This window comes from Atractosteus spatula, chromosome 5, assembly GCF_055471065.1.
Source record: "Atractosteus spatula isolate fAtrSpa1 chromosome 5, fAtrSpa1.hap1, whole genome shotgun sequence".
NCBI classification, from domain to species: domain Eukaryota; kingdom Metazoa; phylum Chordata; class Actinopteri; order Semionotiformes; family Lepisosteidae; genus Atractosteus; species Atractosteus spatula.
The window spans coordinates 57,572,653-57,593,872 of NC_142710.1; the positions used below are offsets into that span (position 1 = coordinate 57,572,653).

The window sequence follows — 21,220 nt, forward strand, 5'->3', positions numbered from 1 at the left end:
TTATGAGTTCCTTTAAGTAATTATAGCATAGCAGGTTTTGGCAGCATGACCTTTGACAACATTAAATTTGTCACGTTAAATAATAGTCCCCCAGGAAACTGTTAATATTGGTTTAAAAATGTTCTGGGCACAGTGAAGAGTTTCCTAGACTTGATTTTATTCAAATCCCCTTTTGAAATTGAAAATTAACATTCAAATAACAGTTGCCTACAGAATCAACAAAGCGAAGAAGGGTTACTTAGTTATCACCCGCTTGCTGCTTATTAGTGATCTCCTGTGCAATCTCTGCTTTTGAGGTTTCCATGGTGATGACAGTTAATACAGAAAGTCGATGAGGAGGTCAAAAAAATACCTGTTTAATCTTTTACCTTTTGGGTCTTTTGCTCAATTTTCTGCTCAAATTTCTATCTCTTTCCCTCTATTACTTAAGCATTTAAAATAATTTCATTATAAAGCCATTGAAAAGTTAGTCTTTAAAAAAGTTAGTTAGTCAGAAAAAAAGACCTGGTTAGTGTGTTCTGAAAACATCTGTTAAGTAATGTCAGTTCTTAATTGACATTCTACTAACTCAACCTGAATATTGATTTAGGTAACATAGCATATTAAAGAACAAATGGCTGCATTGTTTGTGTTTGAGGTACTGTATTATGGTATTACGGTTGAACAGTAAAACACAATGTGCTCTTTTAAAAAAAACTGAATTTTGTTTTTATCTTTAAAAGGCATGTTCATCATAATTCCATTCAGGTATCTCCTTTGAACAACCTTATATACCCATTACTACTGTACAGTATATGAGATTGACAGAGTCTTACCATCTTAAAACTGGCACTACAAATCATCAAATTCTTATACAGAATAATATTGCCTTGTTTTCTTACTGTTCTTTTACACTGGTAATACAAATATCAACCTTCCATAATCATCTGCATTACAATACAAGATAAATGAGACCAGTCTACATGGTACTGTATATTTGTTTTTTGAGTGTTCTATTTAGTTCTTAGCATTTTGTCACCGTTGTATTATCTCCTGACAGAAATGTTTATTATGTAACACACAACAGCTACATGCAATCGTACAATACATTTTACAGTTTAAAGATGTAACAATCTTTCCCCTCCAGATACAGTACATAATGCAATACATTCCAGATGGTGGGAAGATTGTCGGATTCTCTCTTTGGATATCTGTTCCTAGTAATGAATGTCTCTTGTTTTCCTTCTTTAGGTAGATGACATGCAGTGGCCTAATGGAGAGCAAGACATCCCCAGCTCTGTCTGCAGTCTACCATGTGAAATGGGCTACAGAAAGAAAATGGTGAAAGGAATGCCATGCTGCTGGCATTGTGAGCCATGTGATGGATACCAATACCAATATGATGAAACCACCTGCAAGCTGTGTGCCTACAACATGCGTCCCAATGAGAATCGCACTGGCTGTCAGCCCATCCCCATTGTCAAACTTGAGTGGCACTCCCCTTGGGCTGTGATTCCTGTCTTCCTGGCTATGCTTGGAATTATTGCCACGATTTTTGTGATGGCCACATTCATTAGGTACAATGACACTCCAATTGTACGTGCATCTGGTAGGGAGCTCAGCTATGTCCTCCTGACTGGGATTTTCCTTTGCTATATCATCACCTTTCTCATGATTGCCAAGCCTGATGTGGCTGTGTGCTCCTTCAGGAGGATTTTCCTAGGACTCGGGATGTGCATCAGTTATGCAGCTCTGCTGACCAAAACCAACAGGATCTACCGCATTTTTGAGCAGGGAAAGAAGTCTGTTACTGCCCCACGTCTCATCAGTCCTACTTCACAGTTGGCGATCACATCAAGCCTCATTTCAGTCCAGCTCCTGGGAGTCTTCATTTGGTTTGGAGTGGATCCGCCCAACACTATTATTGATTATGATGAGCAGAAGACAATCAACCCTGACCAAGCCAGAGGAGTTCTCAAATGTGACATTACGGATCTACAAATTATTTGTTCACTGGGATACAGCATCCTCCTTATGGTAACATGTACAGTTTATGCTATCAAGACACGAGGTGTTCCTGAGAACTTCAACGAAGCCAAACCCATTGGATTCACAATGTACACCACCTGTATAGTGTGGCTGGCCTTCATTCCCATATTTTTTGGCACAGCTCAATCTGCAGAAAAGGTAGGTGTCTATCAGTAAACAGTTGTTGGCAAGACGTTTGAAAGACATAATGTAAGGTATAGAAAGTAGTACAGTGACAATTGTGTATGAAGATTATATTTCATGTGCTTAACCTATTTCTAACATTTACATTTGTTTTTTTTTCTAAAAAGCAACACTTAATTTCTTAGTTTCTGCTGAAAAACTTTTTAATGGATTAAAAAGAATATGGTCAGCAGAGCTGTAAAACATAATTTAGTAAAAATCATATTATGGGTAGAATGTACTGGCTAAAATAGAGATTTAAATAGACATTGCCAATAAATTATTCTATATATACAGTATATCCTAATCACACACAAAAAGCCTTAATATCCTCCCTCAGTCAAACAAAATAGTCAGTTTGCCTTTATGTATAACAGGGTCTCTTTCAGTTCAATTTATAATTCATTTACAGTCTGATGTAGCTATTAAAAGTCTGTTTTGCAAGTATCAGATTGTGCTTGTGGCAATTTCGAGACTGTCTCAGAAACCAACAAAAAAGGATCAGCTACATATAAGTCCTTAGTAAGAAAAGAAAATCTTTTTTATGAAGAAAAGGTGCTGTCTCATCAGTAATGATGCCACAGAGAAATGAAATCTAAGGTTCAGGGTCAAATCAAAGTTAATTCTCTACAATTTCGTTTTTGGAAATGCTTCATTGTCAAGAAGACATTTTCCCATTACTTGCCATACTGCCTTCAGCAACATTCCTTCTCATCTGCCTATTTTGGCTTAGAAGCTATTATATCTGAGGAAATTGAAAAATGCAGCACCCACCCTAATCCCTATTTCCTTGGTCACCTGTTACATTGATTTGGATGAACTCCAGTTCTACGGTGATTAAAGCAAGGAACTCTGCTTATTGATCTGAGGTTTATACTACTGTATATTTTGCAATTCCCTTCTTCTCATTGGATAGATATACTTAAGAATCGCAATCATCATGCCAGGAGAGGTATTTTTTATACAGTATCTCTAATCTTTTTGATACCATTCCTGTAATAAAATAATCATTGACATTATGTATACAGTATGTCAGTTTAAAGAGTAAATGCTGAGTGGTGGGAGACAGAGAAAATACCAAGAAGGATACTGGATTCCAGGAGGAATTCAGAGATGTTGTGTTTCAAGTTGTTTTGTCAAATTTACAGATAGTGTTAAGGTCTGTGTTTGTTTCAGGAAACAAAAACAAAAGACTATATTTTTAACAAAACTATGACTCTGAGGGAAGTGGCTATAGACTCATATGCTGATGCCAGCATATGTCCAGTGTTTCTGCTAAAAGTGATATATACTGTAATACTAAGGAAAAGCAGACAGACCTGTTTGGAAAGACCTATCCTTTTCAGATTGGATTGTAAGGTGCTGACATCAGCGCATATACTACAACTGCACAATTGAGCAGAACTGTGACCCAGTGTCTTTTGCTATTTGTCATTATTTACTGTCCTACAGCACGTTGATCTTAATACAGATGCATACACCTTTGTTTTGCCTACAGATGATTTAAAAGCACAGCTAGACCAATTAAATCCAAGTTAAACACCTGTGCAGTGCACTGGATTCAAACAAATGTTCCGTTGCTAGGGATTTAAAATTAATTATTGATTTTGCAATTGATAAAATTTTGAATAATGACATTATTTAAATTCATCCATGAAACTCTAATGTGTAATTTTTCTTATCATTTGACTATTGTTTTACTTTTGCATCATAGAGAGGTTCATTCATTTCAAAGAAGTGTTATAAGTTTTGCCCATTTTGTATTATATATGTTATATTCATACAAGTTATAAATCATACAGCAAAGCAAATAAGGGTATAGGTACAATGAAACAAGTAAACAAGTACCCATAGAGTTCTATTCTTAATATTGTTCATCATCTGTGAAATTAAAAGGGCAGTTTTGTAATGAGATGCACAGACCCATTGATTTAACAGTGTTTTTCTTGGAAAACAATATTGCTAATAAAATGACATTTTTGATAGGACATAAAAAATTAAAAAAAAAGATTCAGCCATCATTCAGCATTTCAAACAGACACATACTGTAATTGTGTGGTTGCCATGTATCTTTGAACATTATGTCTCTCTATATATATAGATTTAGGTGGGATTTTATATAACAAAGGAAGCTGTGAATTATTCTGACTGTAAAGATCCAAAAGAATACAGGTATGAAATACTCCCACAGAATGCTGCATGATTGGTTCACAAATAATTGTCTTTTTAAAAAAATCATAGAGTCGTGAACAGATTGTGTATTGATGCAGGACTTCAACTGGGATTTACAACTGTATCTTATCCAGCAACCAAATTCAAACTTCATACACCTGGGCTTTCGATCGTGACAACTGTTCTGTGCTTTGCATCAAATCCTACAGCTACAAAGCACTTTACAATCCAATTCCTATTTAACCAATGACTTCATGCTGCATTACATCCTCTTTAATGGTACAAATTGGCATTTTGTGCAACCATACCACACAACATTTTAGATTATTTGCCCATTCTTAGTGTAATCAGTGTAAAACTATCCAGAGACACAAGCTTATTACAATTGTATAAATCTGAGGGTCCAAAGTCATTTTGTTATGGAGCCATTAATTATAGATCAATAAATTTGACTTCGGATACACGGAAGGTTATGGACAAGATAATAAGAACTTATCAAGAACATCTTTACTATAATAGGGTTCTACAGAACAGTGATAGTTTGTGTTACTTGTTAGAACAGACATACTGTATAAAAAGATGGATAATATGGACATAAACATGATACAATTTCCACAAGACCACAACATAAAAGACTCATTATTAAATAGAAGATGGAAGACATCCAAGCTATCCATGCATTTGGAGTGAGATCTACTATAGATAGTGGATATTAAACATACTTAACAGCATATGTGAGGGCTGAATATTAAATTGGTGTGATGTACAGTAATTAGTGGAGTACCACATGGAACTGTATTTGTACCACTGTTCTTCATAATTTAAATTGATGCTATAGGTTCTGATATAGTCAGTAGATAAGAGTCACAAGTCATACCAAAACAGGTATATAGTCATCTGAAGAAGGCTCCACAGCCAAAACGTTGTGTTTTCTTTCTTCTCTTTTCAGCGTGGAATAAACCTATCACTTGTTCCTATATAATCATCTGTCTGGTTGTCTATGAACATTGCAAGATTTGCCCATTCTTAGTGTAATCAGTGTAAAACTATCCAGAGACACAAGCTTATTACAATTGTATAAATCTGAGGGTCCAAAGTCATTTTGTTATGGAGCCATTAATTATAGATCAATAAATTTGACTTCGGATACACGGAAGGTTATGGACAAGATAATAAGAACTTATCAAGAACATCTTTACTATAATAGGGTTCTACAGAACAGTGATAGTTTGTGTTACTTGTTAGAACAGACATACTGTATAAAAAGATGGATAATATGGACATAAACATGATACAATTTCCACAAGACCACAACATAAAAGACTCATTATTAAATAGAAGATGGAAGACATCCAAGCTATCCATGCATTTGGAGTGAGATCTACTATAGATAGTGGATATTAAACATACTTAACAGCATATGTGAGGGCTGAATATTAAATTGGTGTGATGTACAGTAATTAGTGGAGTACCACATGGAACTGTATTTGTACCACTGTTCTTCATAATTTAAATTGATGCTATAGGTTCTGATATAGTCAGTAGATAAGAGTCACAAGTCATACCAAAACAGGTATATAGTCATCTGAAGAAGGCTCCACAGCCAAAACGTTGTGTTTTCTTTCTTCTCTTTTCAGCGTGGAATAAACCTATCACTTGTTCCTATATAATCATCTGTCTGGTTGTCTATGAACATTGCAAGATACCCCACATTCATTTATTAGAATCTTGAAAAGACAGTAAGGGCTATATATGTATTTGTGTATTTGATTTCCCAGAATGGAGAGAATGCACTCCCCAAAAATCTCAAATTATATGTGATCAAATGTTTACTAAAAATAGATATCACTGACCAAATTGACAAAAGACACCTTGTTGTTTTCAGAAAGGGACCAAATCAGTTCAGTGTCATCATCTCCATGCATACTGGTAGCATTAACAGTCCCGTGCTCTCAGTTAACTTACAGTACCCTGTTTTACAAAAGCCCCAATTTAATTCAGGATTTTTTCTCTCCATTTTTCTTCATGTTTCTCTAGATAACTAGATTCAAATCTTAAAACGTAAAAGCAGGCAGTGATTGTCACAGTGTGTCCAAAAGATTACGGAGGAACAATGGCTTCAACACCTATTAACTGCTCAAGACGGACTTTTTTCATGCCATGTGGAGGAGGCATGTTGATAGATAAGCCAATAAAAGAGCACAGGTGTTTAGCGACTAAGGCCAGTGGAACAAAGCCATTAGCCATGCTATTAGTCTTGTTTCTTCACACACACATATCCACAGAGGACTGTCTTCTGTTGTACATGTTCATTAAGCATCCCTTTAGGAAAACAGTCTCTCCCACGTTTCACTTTTAAAATCCATTACCAGGCACCTATACACATTATTAAAAGAAAGGAGCAATTATTGACAAGAGTGACAGATCGAAGTGCAGTGCACAACATCCAGGCTCTTTAAAGCTAGTAGACAGAACTATACTGAGAAAATGAAGGCATTTTAAACACAGGTGGAGCGGTTTTGTCATTGTATTACTGGATAAAGTGCTTTATTTGTGCAAAGTTTTAAAATAAACACAAATCATAGTATCAGAAACTAAAGCCTATCCTTTAGCTGGAAGCTGAAATTAAAACCCTCTATGTTCCCTCAATCAATTCCAGTGTGGCAGATAGACTGTTTGTGGACTTTGTAAACACAAATATATTTGCCATAAAGCAAAGCTAAAAATAAAAGAAATATTTTTTATCAATCTCACATCATTCCTCTGGATGATACTGTAGCTCCAGACTTTCCATAGTCTTTTACACCCTCTTTCGCAGCAGGCTCTGAAAATCGTCTTCAACTCACTCACCTTTGCAAAAATGTTACCATGTCCTTTCTGCTTTATAATCCCTTAGAATTGAAATGAATTATGGAAGCTGTCATTTTTATGTTAAAAAAGTTAACACTTCTTCAAAAGAGATTATATCTACAGCTGATTGCTATACCTTTACCCTTTGCTAGAAAACATTATTCAAATAATAATTTCTTTGAAATTTGGAAACCAAAGAACAAAATGAATAATTATAGACACTTAACCCATGCTTAATTTATGCCAGCGCTCTGTTCCAGGACCTCCCTGCCCCTATTGAGATTCTATCCTGGTTGCTCACAGGCTCTGAACGTGCACAGCACTTCTCTGCTGCTATGGGATAGCTCCAACACTCCAGACCAGGTCTTCCAGTATGGCAGTTTTACATCTAGAATTCAGAGAGGTTGATGTCACTTGTATAACTTGCTCAGTGCAAAGAGTACTGTTACACATTGTAGGGATGCAAGGAGTAACAGCACAGTCCAGTGAAGGTTTGAGATTAATTTAATTGTTCTGAAAATGGTCACTTCTGGAGAACACTGAAGAGACACACACAAGTTGTATTTCTGCATTCCACATTCTACAGTACTTGTGGTGTAGTGTCTGTTCTTGATTATGATATCCCACCTTTCAGCTATTTCTGTGGTGTCATGTACAACAGCAGGTGTGTGTTTAAAATTCCCTCAAGCCAGATCAGGAAACCAGGAGAATGACCTCAAGCCAGAGCTAGATATCTACAACATGCACATACAGTTTAAAATGATCTTAAAGACAGGCCCTGTTTTTTTTCTCATGGACTCCTTGATGGTTTACTGTAGTTATTATAAATTATTGAGCAAGATGTGGTAAAAATAACTGGTGAACCTAGATTTTTTTTAGAAAAGAGTCATGACGGGGTGCCAGTGAGCCCTAATTATTCAAACAGATCCTGTCTGTTCACAATACTGATTACAGGACTGCAACTCTGGAAAAATTGATCAGACTGACAACAGGTGTCTTGGAGGATGTGTGTACTGTATGTAGTAGTGTGAAAATTCAGTGGGAGAGTACAGTGAAAAGATGAGTTGAATAGCAATTCCTGTTTTTATTTGCTTTTACAGTACTTGTAAATGGCAGGTGGTATTTCTGTGTATATTTTTAAAGTTGCATTCATTTTCATAGTGTGGATTGTATGTTTTCTTTTTGCCTTTTGGACATGCGTGATGCTATTTCTTAATAGATTTACCTGATGCTGTGTGGGCTTCTCTCAAGCTCCAGCAGCCCGTGAAAATTAATATGTGAAGCAGCTGCCCATAGAGCAGAGGAGTGCGTATAATAACATTATTGTGTTAGCAGAGAACATGACCTGTTGGTCAGATTGCAGCTGATGCCCAACGACTGTGAGCTGAATTTTTTTATTCCATTCTGTCCTGGCACCTTAAGTAGGTGCTTTTTACAGATATAAATGACTAGGCCATATTCGACATTTTCATTTATCACAGCAGCGCTCACCATTATTTAATGCTGTACAAAAGTGAAATTTCCACTCCAAATGATTTTACTTCACATCAGAGGTATGGTCACATCATATGGAGCACAACTGATCTGAGATCTGATGCAGATAATGGGACTAAATCTAATTTCTATTTCTTTAGAACTGGAAGCCCAGTTTTTAGGCCTGAGGTAACCACTGTGCACTGTTATGATTCTTACAATGTAAATAAAGTTCACAGGCAGGAGGCTGAATGGAAGGTACTTTAAATTTCTATTTCTTTAGAACTGGAAGCCCAGTTTTTAGGCCTGAGGTAACCACTGTGCACTGTTATGATTCTTACAATGTAAATAAAGTTCACAGGCAGGAGGCTGAACGGAAGGTGCTTTAAATTTAAAAAAATATATAATTCAGATAAATTTACAAGCTAGACAAGTAAAAGAAAAACAGTTTTAATTTGTTTTACTTCACTTAAGATACTGTACTGTATGTAACACGGAACCCAAAATGGTGAACACTATGCTATTTCCATTTTCTAGTGTGATATTGTACATAAATATGTTCTGTGATAAGTAGGAGAATGTGGTGTGGTTAAGTCTATAAGCCTGTCAATTCAGGAACATGTGGGCTCAGCTAACACCCATATATATTTGTATGTTTACTTTGTTATACCCTAATACGGACAGCCTATTTTTGAAACTAGAAAGCATGTTTTTTGTATATTGTCAGGTGTCACATGGTTAAGTGGTTTTAATCCAACCCCTTAGAATAGTAAACAGAAAAAAATGGGGTAGAAGGATGAATAAATATAGAAAACATGTGTTTTTCTGTGACTTGATTATAATTCTTCACTGTCTGTAGCAGTTCCCATGTTTCCAGTCTTAGCCTGTTACCATGGTGACTGTATTAGGATGATGATGAACTAAAAAAATAGACATTAATACATTTTCAGCTGTTTTTTTCAGTTTTAGTATTATTCTCCCTTAATGTAAAAGGGTACTATAATTATTCATGTTAGATCATGTAAAAACAGTTGGCTTCCTGTTGTGGAGCTGTAGAGATGAGGAAATATACAGAAATGAGATTTAGGTTTTTACATAAAAGGTGGGATGAGCATTATTGAACAGTTAAAAATGACTCTCATCTAATCAACTTATTTTTTTCTTAACTAAAATTGTATTCAGGTTCACAGTTAAATTAGAGTCCTTTGTGGTGAAATCATGACCTGCTCTAGGAAGCAGTTCTAGTAAAACATTAGTGGCAAACATAAATTGACACTTAGCTCAGAAATCTTCCAACACCTTCACTGTGAGTCTGATGCAGTTGCTTACAAAATATATAGTCAGGGGAGAATACATGAACATTTGAAAATGTTGTACCGTTCATTATATTTTTGGCATTTTGGTGTTAAATGGAGGCTTTTTTAAGCTGCATGGCAACACTTTATTTTTAGCAACAGCAATTACTTATCAAGACATGTGCTGTGTATTACAAATTTGCAATGGTTGAACTTTTTAAAGACCTTACACTGAGAAGTGCAGAAAAGGTGATGTTGTCTTAAACAAGATTTAATATGATTGTGCTGTTATAGTCCTGATATTATTAATAATATCTTATGAAGGACATTACTGTGTAGCACAGGGGTGGAGAAACAGTCAGTCTGTATCTTGGGCTGGCTCCCTCTACTTGAGATGTCCTACTTTTGTACTTTCCTAAGGTTAAATATGGTCATCCCAGATGCTGCTTTGGGAAATGCTCCTGCTGAAGGATTTTGACAGAAGTCTTTAGCTTGGGGAGACCTTGAAGTTGTTTTTCATTAGTTGCTGTAATGGCAAAGTTGGCACCCAGATTATAACTGTAGGAATATCACTGATATCAGAAGAACAGTGGGTCATACTGGATTTTTTGCATCCCTGAACTACTGTACTTCTCTTCTATGCTCTTCTGTGTGTTACCTGAACTCAATATGTAAGGTGCTCATGGAGACATTAAATAAGATCCTTTTTAGCAGACTATTTTCAGTATATCTAATGGGTATTTGTATATACAGTATAGGTAAAACATTAACAATTTAATTACTGGTGAATATAGGAGAGTATGTGAATACAGTAAGTAAAGTCACTCTATGAGTTAACCACCAAATATTCTTCAATATTAGGAAAAGATGTTTTACGTTTCAGTATAACCCCTTACCTCAGCAAGGATGAGTCTATCAAATGGGCCAGAGCAAGGTCTTTACTAATATCTGTGTAATCTTATGAAAAGTATATACAATTTTCTTAGAAGTTTGGATGTTTTTTTAACGGTTTCCCCAAAAAAGGCACAATCATCTCTAGAAATAAGGACTTTCCTGTGATCTGCGAGATCTGCTTGATGAGTGCATGGATAAAAACAATGTACTGTACCATGATTAGCAATTCTTGCGAGGTACTGTGACTGAGATGGAATTCAAGAAGGGCTATGCTGCCTAAAACGCATGCATGGCACAACTACAGGGAGGATATAGCTAAGAGATCTATTAATCATTTTGAGGAAAGAGGAACTGACATTAAAAAATATTTTCTGTGATGACTGATGGTGCCCCCATTATGGATGGAAAACAGAAGGAATTCATAAAGATCGTTGTGGGTTGCACTGGCCACCCCACAGCAAATTTTAACTGTATTATTTATCAAGAAAATCTTTGTGCCAAGATTTCAAATTATGAGCTCAACAGAGTGATGACTTGATGTAGAGTGTCGGGAAATGAATAATGAATATAAGAACATTCCGTTTCACTGCAATGTTATTTGCCTAAGTACAGTAGTGGGAAGGTTTTGCCATGATTTGTACAAACTTTGTCTTGACACAATCAACATCTTTTTGTCAGAAAAAGGCCAAAACTACCAAGAAACTGCACTGTGAATGGATTACAAAACTAATGTTTCTAGCTGACATTACCTTACTGTACATACAGCCTCTGTCTGTTGGGTGCAGATCAAACTGTTAAGGGTCTTTTTGAAACATGGAAGGCTTTTCTTGACATCTTTTCCAGGGAGATTGGCACCTCAACTTTCTGCCATTTCCAACATCTTAAAGAAAAGATTCAAAACATTACCTTATTCATGTTGCTGAGTTTGGAGTGCACTGTACTGTATTTCTAATATTGTGGCCCAATGCTTTGTTTTCGTATTAAACCAGCCAGCTTTAACACCACAGAGATGATTTTTTTAGTATTTCAGTGGATGGGAGTTTAGGATTTTGAAATGCACTTAATTGAATTACTGTACAGTGCTGGAACTCACTTGAGGCTACTGAAAGTGATCATAGCATCTCTATCATGACCTATTGGAAGTCTCTGGTGGTGAAACTTAGCTGTTTGAAAAAAGTGGCATTTCCACTGCTCTCAACATTTGGCTCAACATAACTCTGTGAAGAGGTATTTTCACACATGTAGTCAATTTTGTGTCTCTCTCGTAGCCAGTTTGCATACGCTACTTTAATTACTGTATCAAGCTATGAGCCTGGAGAACTCAAATGAGAGAAAACAAGGGCAAGGATCACATTACATGGTTAAGACATGCATAATAATTGATTAATTTTAGATTAATTATTATATTTTTATATTAAACTTTTATTAATCAAAAAATAAGTAGTACTATTATTGACATTAAAAAATGTACAAATAGCACACAAATCCGTGCATGTTGCGTGACCCCTATTTTAATTAATGGTTTGGAATGTTTGTATTTTCACATTGATGTAAGTATGTACAGTATATAAATTGGGAGTTTTTTATGCTGGGTATAATCCATAGGCCAAGAGTAATGGAAGGTGTTGGATGAGATGTTTTTTTCATTATAAAAGCTTTGTTTAATTAGATTTTTTATGTTAAAAAGGCATCAAGTATTCTGGACCTGTTCAGTGTGTTTTTATTATGTATTATAATAGATAATATAATATAGAATATATTATTTTGGATAACGTACTGTATACTACAATATACATTATAGTGCTATAGCATTAGTTAGAATTATACAGTACAGTACTGTATACTGCCAACTAAATAAGAAAAAAACTTCAATTTCCTTCCTAATTGCTACAAAGCTTTAATGTTCAGCAGATTAATATTTATATTATGCATTGCATATGGGTGTATTGCTGAACAGAGATCAAAAATGTACCAAGACACTATGCATCCATCAGTACCTGTGGAACACAATACATCTTGTGTTGCTGCAGTACATTCTAATTGTGATGCATTAGTGTTAGCAAAAATTGGGAGGCTTGAGTCATTTAGTCAATCACTTCCACACTTGGACCCTGCCAAAGTGATAATGTGAGGAAATTAGTAACTAATGGAAGGCACCTGTAAACCATTACCAGTGTCAAGAAATCCATAATATTTGTGTTTCTCTGAGACATGGCAGCAATATTTGTCTTATGCTTTAGGTCTTATTAGGGTTGAATTCAAAACAATGATGTGTAAAATTAACAGAATTGCTCGTTTTTGTAACCATTTTTGCTCAAATACAAATAGATGTTATGGCTAAAAAGGATACCGCATGAAACTGCTGCAAAGAATGTGATTGATTTAGTTTGTCTGATTCTTTAAAGTCATATTCACTCTAGCTGTCCTAAGTCCTACAGCCTCCTCCTCCTTCTTTACCTGTTTTAAAGTTCCATTCTTTACCCATTGCCAGTAATCAAACACCAGTCAGCTCATGAAAATTGCTCTTTTTTTTCTAATAGGAAAACCTACAATGCAGTAGTGAAGTGTCACAAGTAAAATAATCCTTATGTACATTTTAAATATCCCTATTTCACTTTGACATTTTAAGAGTTTATTTTTCATTTTCAATAAGGTGTAGTAATCAGTTCATTGTGAAAATAATGAATATACTGTAGCTCTGAGTGTCCAAACACAGTAGATGTCAGTGCTCTCAGAATTGTTCAATGTACCTCACATTCTTCAATCAGGGGTCTTTATTTTTTTGATCGAGATTTACTTAGTTAAAGAATGGTTAACATACTGAACGTAGAGAAACCCTGTTTACCTGGAGAATTCCTTAATAATATTCTCACTAGCTGTTATTCTAGTACTGAGATTTTTTAATAGTAGGGACGCATTTCATAATGGTAGTCATTTTCATTTGTATGTTACCACTAGTTATAACTTCGGTGTGTCAAAGGGATTCCATTTTTGAAGATTATTTTGTATTTCTTTAGGATGTTATTCTTTTTTTTTCAAGGAAGATTAATAACATATTTCTTAATGCTAGTCACAGTGCACTGGTGCAGTTCTTGTTATAAATTGAAATACAAATCAAAGTGAGCTACCGTATCTCCATCTATATCACCTGCAAAAAATAATGGTATTTTTTCCCCAGCATAATTGATATACTGTATAATTAAAACAGAGTAGCCCATAATGGCTATTTTTCAGTGTTTTATTCACATTTTAATCTTAGCACTTTAGACTTCGATTTGGATTTATTACACACTTTTGAATAGGAATTTACAGTATTCATAATTTTTAGTATGGGCTGGTTCATATGGTTTTTCCCTCATTTTCTATTATAAACATGTTTTTAATGTAACAGATTTTTTTATATAAAAATATTTAAATACTTGTCTTAAGCTAGAGTAGTTCTTTGTTTAAATATGCTTTGTCATTGTGCCATTCACTATGATCATGTTTAAAACACTCTGAACTTAGGAAATGATGAATCTGTGTGGTTTCTATTCTATTGTATCGAATTGGGGGGATGGGAAAAGTTGCATTATGTCGCTTACAAGTCTCTTAATTGCTCTTTCAAAATTGCCTGAAACACATTTGTTTCCTTCAGTCTTGTTTTACTTCCCCAAGTTTAAAAACTTAAAAAATGTTTTGAGAATAAGCATTATCCTAGAATGATTCAATGAGAAATGAAATGAAACAATGGAACATGTCAAAGGGAATAAATCAAGGAATGAAAAGCACAGCAGATTTCATCTTGCAGATATTATTGGATTTGTCTCTGGTAGCAGGGAGATGTTTGATTAGAGTGTCATGGAATCTCAGCTCTCATCTCTCCCTTCCCCCACCAAGCCAAAAAGACATAAGGTCAACATCACTGAGATAAGATGGTTGCACTAGTGTGTACAGGAAAACAACAATACAAGAAAGAGTTTTCTTTAGATTTATGCAGCCATTTCTTTCTCCTCTGAACAGTTAACATTTTTATGAATACATACAGAATATGGATGCATATAGATGTACTGTACAGTATATGTACTGGAGCACATACTGTACATATGTATGAGAACATCAGTCATAGAAGCACAATATTGATAGAGTAAGTGGATTATATTGACTTCTCCTGAACTAGCTGCCCTGGTAAGAGATGCTATCATGTGCAAGCTTTTGTGTAATTAAAATGTAACAGAACTTCTTAAAGTGTTTGAACAGATATAAACCACTCTGGTATTGTCCATTTGCTCTAGGAAATTTGCTGGATCCTTAATTATATACTCAAATCCGATAAAAAACAATTAAGTACCTGACAGAATTGAATTGTAGATAAAAAGATAATGTTGGGAATACAAGAAAATTGAAGAAAGGATTATTTTATGGCCTTTTTGTGAGTGCAATGAAAATATTGAAGGGATACTGCTGTAATTGAACTATTGGTTAATAACTTGGAACATATTGCTAAAATAGCCATTACACCATTCACATAATTTTGTTTTATCATGCATAGTAAGTTCACATCAATAAATGTTACTAAAAGGAAAAAAAATCACAATTAACAGCATGTTCCCTTTATACATTAATTAAACATCAATCATAGCAACTCTTACTTGACACACCAGCACAGATTTATGCCTAGATCACACCACATACTATATATAGAACATAAAACCTATTTTAAAAACATTTTTCCATCTGTAATTCATGTTTTGAAAAGCATAACCATGTATTATTTAGGCAGCATGAGTCAGATACAGTATAATACAGGACCACAAAAAAATTGTCTAATTTTGTCTAAATTAATTAAGTAATTCTCAGGCCCTGATTAAATTACATTTGGTTTGTGAAGTACTGTACCTTTGGAAGACAAAAGCCAAACTAAATTGCAGATATGCCAGTCAAGGTAGGACATTCTACTTCTACTGTATGTCTGCCATATTGTAAAAGGAGGAGTATTGCACATATCATACAGTACTTCATGTACTGTAAAAGAAAATTCCTTTTTCACCATGAGAAAAAGAGAGTGAACAGTAATTTCATTCAGGAACACTTCACTGATATAAGCAGTTAAAATTAATTCATAGTGACAAACATAAGACAAAAGATAAACACTGTGAAATGTCTGACACAAATGTTTAATAAATCTACTGTATAACATGCAGGCTAGCTCAGTTTACTCATTATAATCAGCACGCTTTATTACTGTAAATTCTTAAAAAGCTTTAGGGGAAAAGTGAATGCCACATGCAGAAAGACCAAAATTCACACTTGTGAATTAAAAGAGGGGGCGTATTCTCTTCAACTTGATGGAAATTGTTGGTCAAGCATGGTGGAATTAAACCGCAACAGAGAATTGCCCAGAGTAATATTACCAGACAAGGGTCAAAGGAACTTATCTTTACAATGGCAGGGCCCTGCAGCATGACTGTCAACACTTTTCTTGCAATCCTGACTCATTCTGAATGACTCAATGGTGCTAAAAATGAATTCATATATTTATTCTAGTAATGTGAATGTAACACAGCACTGGCTGCTGTTTTGACAAATTGGGTTCCATAGTAGCTTCCAGGGCTGTACACTCAGCTTGCTAATAATGCAATTTATAAATTTACAAAATTATCAAAAGATTAGTGCACATGAAACTTCAGAACACAGTGAACTAAACTACAAACAAAATGGTGTCACACCAGTACAATGCACCTTGTTAACCTCAGCTTAGTATAAGCTTTATTGAAGTTAATAGAACAATGTTTTCTGTTTCCTAAATAAGAATTTTTTTTTTTCCTTTATTTTTCATGCCATGTAATGTTTCAAACCCTGTAAAATGTAAGGCTACATTTAAAAGACACGTTTTGCATATCAAATTCTCTTTTGGGAAAGCAGTCAATGATGGTAATGCCATTTCTAAAAAGAACAAAGGAAAAAATAGTTAGCGACTGCTAGGCTACTTTAATGACTTAGTCCATAAAAGTTTACTTTAGGTAAACAAATAATATATTACCAACCTGACTTTATTTTTATATACTGTATGTTCAACGTCTTTCAAAGATGTTTATTAATTCAGCTTTTTAAACCTAGCTTTAAAATATTAAAAATAGCCTAAGAAAAATAAATGTGTGGAAGAGACATAGGGTTATATATTAATGTGTTACCTGCCCCAGTGTTTTTTCAAAGACCTGTTTATTTAGGGCTCTAATGTGATAAAGCTTTAAAAAGTGTGTTTTACCTTTGTTTTATACAGTCACAAATAGCAGTTTATTTTATTTGTAGTTCAGGTTTCTTAGCATAGTAGCATTTGTTGGCATATTTTGTTCTAGTAACAATCCCCAAACCTTTTTCTTATATTAATAGAGTATTTATATATTATTAGAATTGTTTTCATCCATTTTTTTCTTGCTCTTATTTTTATATTTTTTGTATTGTTGTTTCGCTTTTAGTTATGAACTTTTAAATCCATGTAATTAAACATGGTTAAAAATTGAGCCCAATTAACATACTCTGTGATTACTCACCAGTTCAGTACTTCTGACATTTCTACAGCAAATGAGTTGTTAAACTTTCCTGAACTACTGTATCTACAGTATGAACAACATGTTTACAGTTTGTATTACCTTGTATGTGGCCCTATCATTGATGTTCCTTCCTTTGCACTGAAAAAAAATGCTGCAATAATAGGCCTTCACTGTACTGTATGAGTACAATCAAAAGGAAAGGACACCTTAAAGCTGAGTAAGTCTGATGTTGTACCCAGTATTTTTGTTATGGTAGAAGACTGCTCAGGTCTCTAAAGGTCTCTAAAATACTGTTATAAAATAAAAATCTCAACTGCCATCTCAGCATAGCAGGAAAAGTATAGCCAAATACCTTTCAAAATCGCTATTGTTTGTTGAAATATAGAGTTCACTATGACATTGTCATGGAATTCCCAATGTCATACAGTACCTACTATTGAAATTTTAAGCATTTGGATGTTAAAGGAATTAAAAGTATGAAAAAAGTTGGGAACAATTTTTAAAGTTCTTGACCTTTCTGTAAATTGTAATAATAAGGTTCTCGGTACTTGCATTTGCACACAATCTTTTATTATTAGTCATTAGTCCTTATTATCAGAGGCCAATGTACTGTAACTGCCAATGTTATTCTTCCTTTACAATATAAAATGAGAGAGTAAAATGTTTGTCCTTCACTCCCTTTAGCCTTTATAGAAACGAAATTAAAAAAACTACTGTATTGAACAACCTCTTAATGTACAGTATGTGAACAAATGCCACATAAGTGCTTGTGGTGTTTCTAATACTTTTTGGTAACATTAATGTAAAATTAAGGATGCATTGCAACTTGTCTTTGTGTTCTGAGACAGGCATGTAACCCAGACAGCTTTTCATTTGGCTGTTTACTTTCAAGGTGAAAAGCATACAGTTCGCATTTAGCTCTGGGGCCTCAAAGCGCGACAGCAAAATCACAGTTTGGAACCATTAAAAGAAACAATAAGAGTTTACAACACAACATGTTACAGAGAGTGACATCACTTGCCATACTGCTGCTGACCCACAGCAATGGATTGTCCGCCAGCATTGTTTTTCAGCTTTCTGTAGAGCTTTTGAGAAACACACAATATTGAATGTGTACACATCCACTGTCATGTCAAGCAATTTGGTTCATATGATTTATTTTGAAAGCATCTGATGAGCAAAAAAAAATGATTAATGGGGTACAGCAACATACTGTAAAAAGGTCAATTTGATCTAATATATTTTTAAATCAAAATTATGCCATTAGCTACACATCAACACTTAGCTGGACATTAACATTAGCTGGGCAGATGGATCTTAGAAAACTAGAGACAAATGTTTTTCTTTTCCCCACTAACATACAGTACTTTGTTAGAGCAGAGGGAATCTTTTTGGTAGAATCAGCTGTAATAAATATGCAGTATATCATTTTTTACACTGTAATACTAATTTGCAGGCTGGAACTAAAGACTGAGCTCAAGCTAAAGCATAGCTCAAGCCATTTACCTGCACAAGATCAATGCTGGAACAAAATCAATTTTAGCTCTTATGAAAAATGGAAAAATTAAGACAAATTATAGCATCAAATAAGGCTTAATGTGTGTTACCTGATGCATCCAAAATTATTCCTTAGATAAAAAAAGTATTGAGCAAAAATTGTATTTGAATAGATTTTAAAATATCATGTGAGGGTACACCGTGTCAGGTACAATTGCAATATATAGTCAGGATATTGTTGATTAATTAATTTGCCATTATTTACAACATACCAGCCCTTTAAATACTTTCCATACAGCTTTTGCTCACAGCATATACAGTATATAAAAAAGCACATCAGTATTCAGTTCTAGCTCCATAGAACCAGTAGAGCTGTGCCTCCTAAATGAGACTGTCTTTCTTCAAAGCTTGCTTTGTGCTTCAAAAACTGGCTTCATGGCGTACTGTTGACATGTAGCCAGAGGCTTGTCTCATCTGTTAGCAAGAGTGTCACTAGATTTGGTACTAACACCCTGCAAATGGTTCTTTTTTTCAATGTTCACATTTTCCTGATAAGTGTCTATGCAATCTCTCATCTCAAGCATATCTTAAGCTATCCCTGGATAATACATACTGTAGGTTAGAATATTCAGGAATAAAAGAACTTCGTTGAAAGCTAACAGCCTGTCTTGAAGGGGAGTGTTAAATAATTTGCAATTGCTTTTAATGTTAAGGGAAAAACACATTAAAAAGTTATAAAAAGGCAGGTGTGAGTAACACCTTAGGACTCATATACTGTACACTGTATTATTTTTAAGCAAGCATCTCTCAGTAACACAATCTACAGGCTTCATTGCAATGTGAAAGCAAAATGTATCAACTGTTAATGACTGTGAAAGAAAAACATTAATAGTAAGATTAGCACAATTGATATTTGCCAAGTATACATTTTATGAATACCTCATTTTATGAATACCTCAATATAAAATACCTCATTTTATGAATACCAGACTGGGACTTCTATTCATTTAATTCACAAAGTGATGGCTGTCTCTAAGTTCCTCTTGTCTCTTTAGAATGTTCTTGTCTCACAGTAGCATCCTTAGTTCATTTCCTAATTCTTTGCATCCAGTAAGGTACAGTGAATCAGAACATGTTTTAAAAAACATATTATCAGAAACCAAGTCATTTTCTTGAAATTCAATGGCAATATTTAAATAATAGATAAACATTATTTTCCAACCCAATCCAAGACTTGCTGGATGTTCAAAGATTGTCCAGATAAGGTCAGAGGTCAAGTCAGAGAAATTGGAGGGTTACAAAGTATTCTCCTTATTCCCTTGCTCATGTAACTAAATATTGCTTTAGCAGGAATTCAGGTGAACGAGAAATGTATTGTATATAAGTGCTGAAGCCTTGTATTCTGTAATACTAGTGAAAAGCCTGTTAAGCTGCCTCTATAACTGATGCAGTGAATACAGGTCTGTATTTCTGTGTCATGAGAGTCATCTTCCCCATAGTATTGAATTATATACATTGAATTTGAATGTATACTGTAAATACAGTATGAATGACTGACAAAAGTGTAACTTCCTTTATAGACTATTACTTCTTGAAGTAAGATCCTGGCATTGCATTTTCTAAGTGTAGACCTTGATGGAATTATAGACTCTTAAAAATGTCTTGCATGTCAATTAAAACTTTACAGCTCCTATTTATAGCATCTAACTAATTCAGCTTCTCTTCATGTTCACTTAGCGGCTACATTGGCAGCCTGACAACATTAGGCCTGTACAATACACCAGGAGTCTTGGTTTCCATTTGGATTTCATTACTCCATTTTCAGCTCATTTCCTGTGCTGCCGGGTCTGATTACTAGCAACCTTGTACAGTTTTATTTTTGAGCACAGATTTGCCCTTTTCTAACCACATAAAATTACAGGTGGTGGGAGTGTTCTAAATGAAACAGAGCAAGTCTGGATGTAATATTATTGAGTGTTTTTATTGAAGTTTTACTGTAATGTTATTTAATGGACAGTATTACAATATGTCCCATAAGGTCTCTGTAATCTTTCTCATGGCATGGATTATTTGTCAACACCATATCTTACTATGAATCTATACTTTATTATCATTTAAAGAAAATTTGCTTCCATGTCTTAAATAGCAACTCCCTTCGGTAGGGTTGTTTGTCTTACCCCAAAGCCACAAAATTACCAGGCTCCTTTCATAACATGTTGAGAGAAGTATAAATGGTATAAAAAATAAGCAAATCGGAGTAATCATTTCTTAACAAGAATACAATGGCAAGAGAAAAACATAATAAGAGTTCATAAT

At 34.6% G+C, this 21,220-nt stretch overlaps 1 protein-coding gene across 1 annotated transcript in view; it reads left to right on the forward strand.

The window, feature by feature from the left end:
• grm7 (glutamate metabotropic receptor 7) overlaps positions 1-21,220 on the forward strand; it is a 241,636-nt gene that overhangs the window by 201,725 nt on the left and 18,691 nt on the right. The window contains exon 8 of the mRNA XM_088916628.1: positions 1,231-2,166. Coding sequence (XP_088772754.1) covers positions 1,231-2,166 — 936 coding nt within the window. The remainder of the gene's footprint in view (positions 1-1,230; positions 2,167-21,220) is intronic.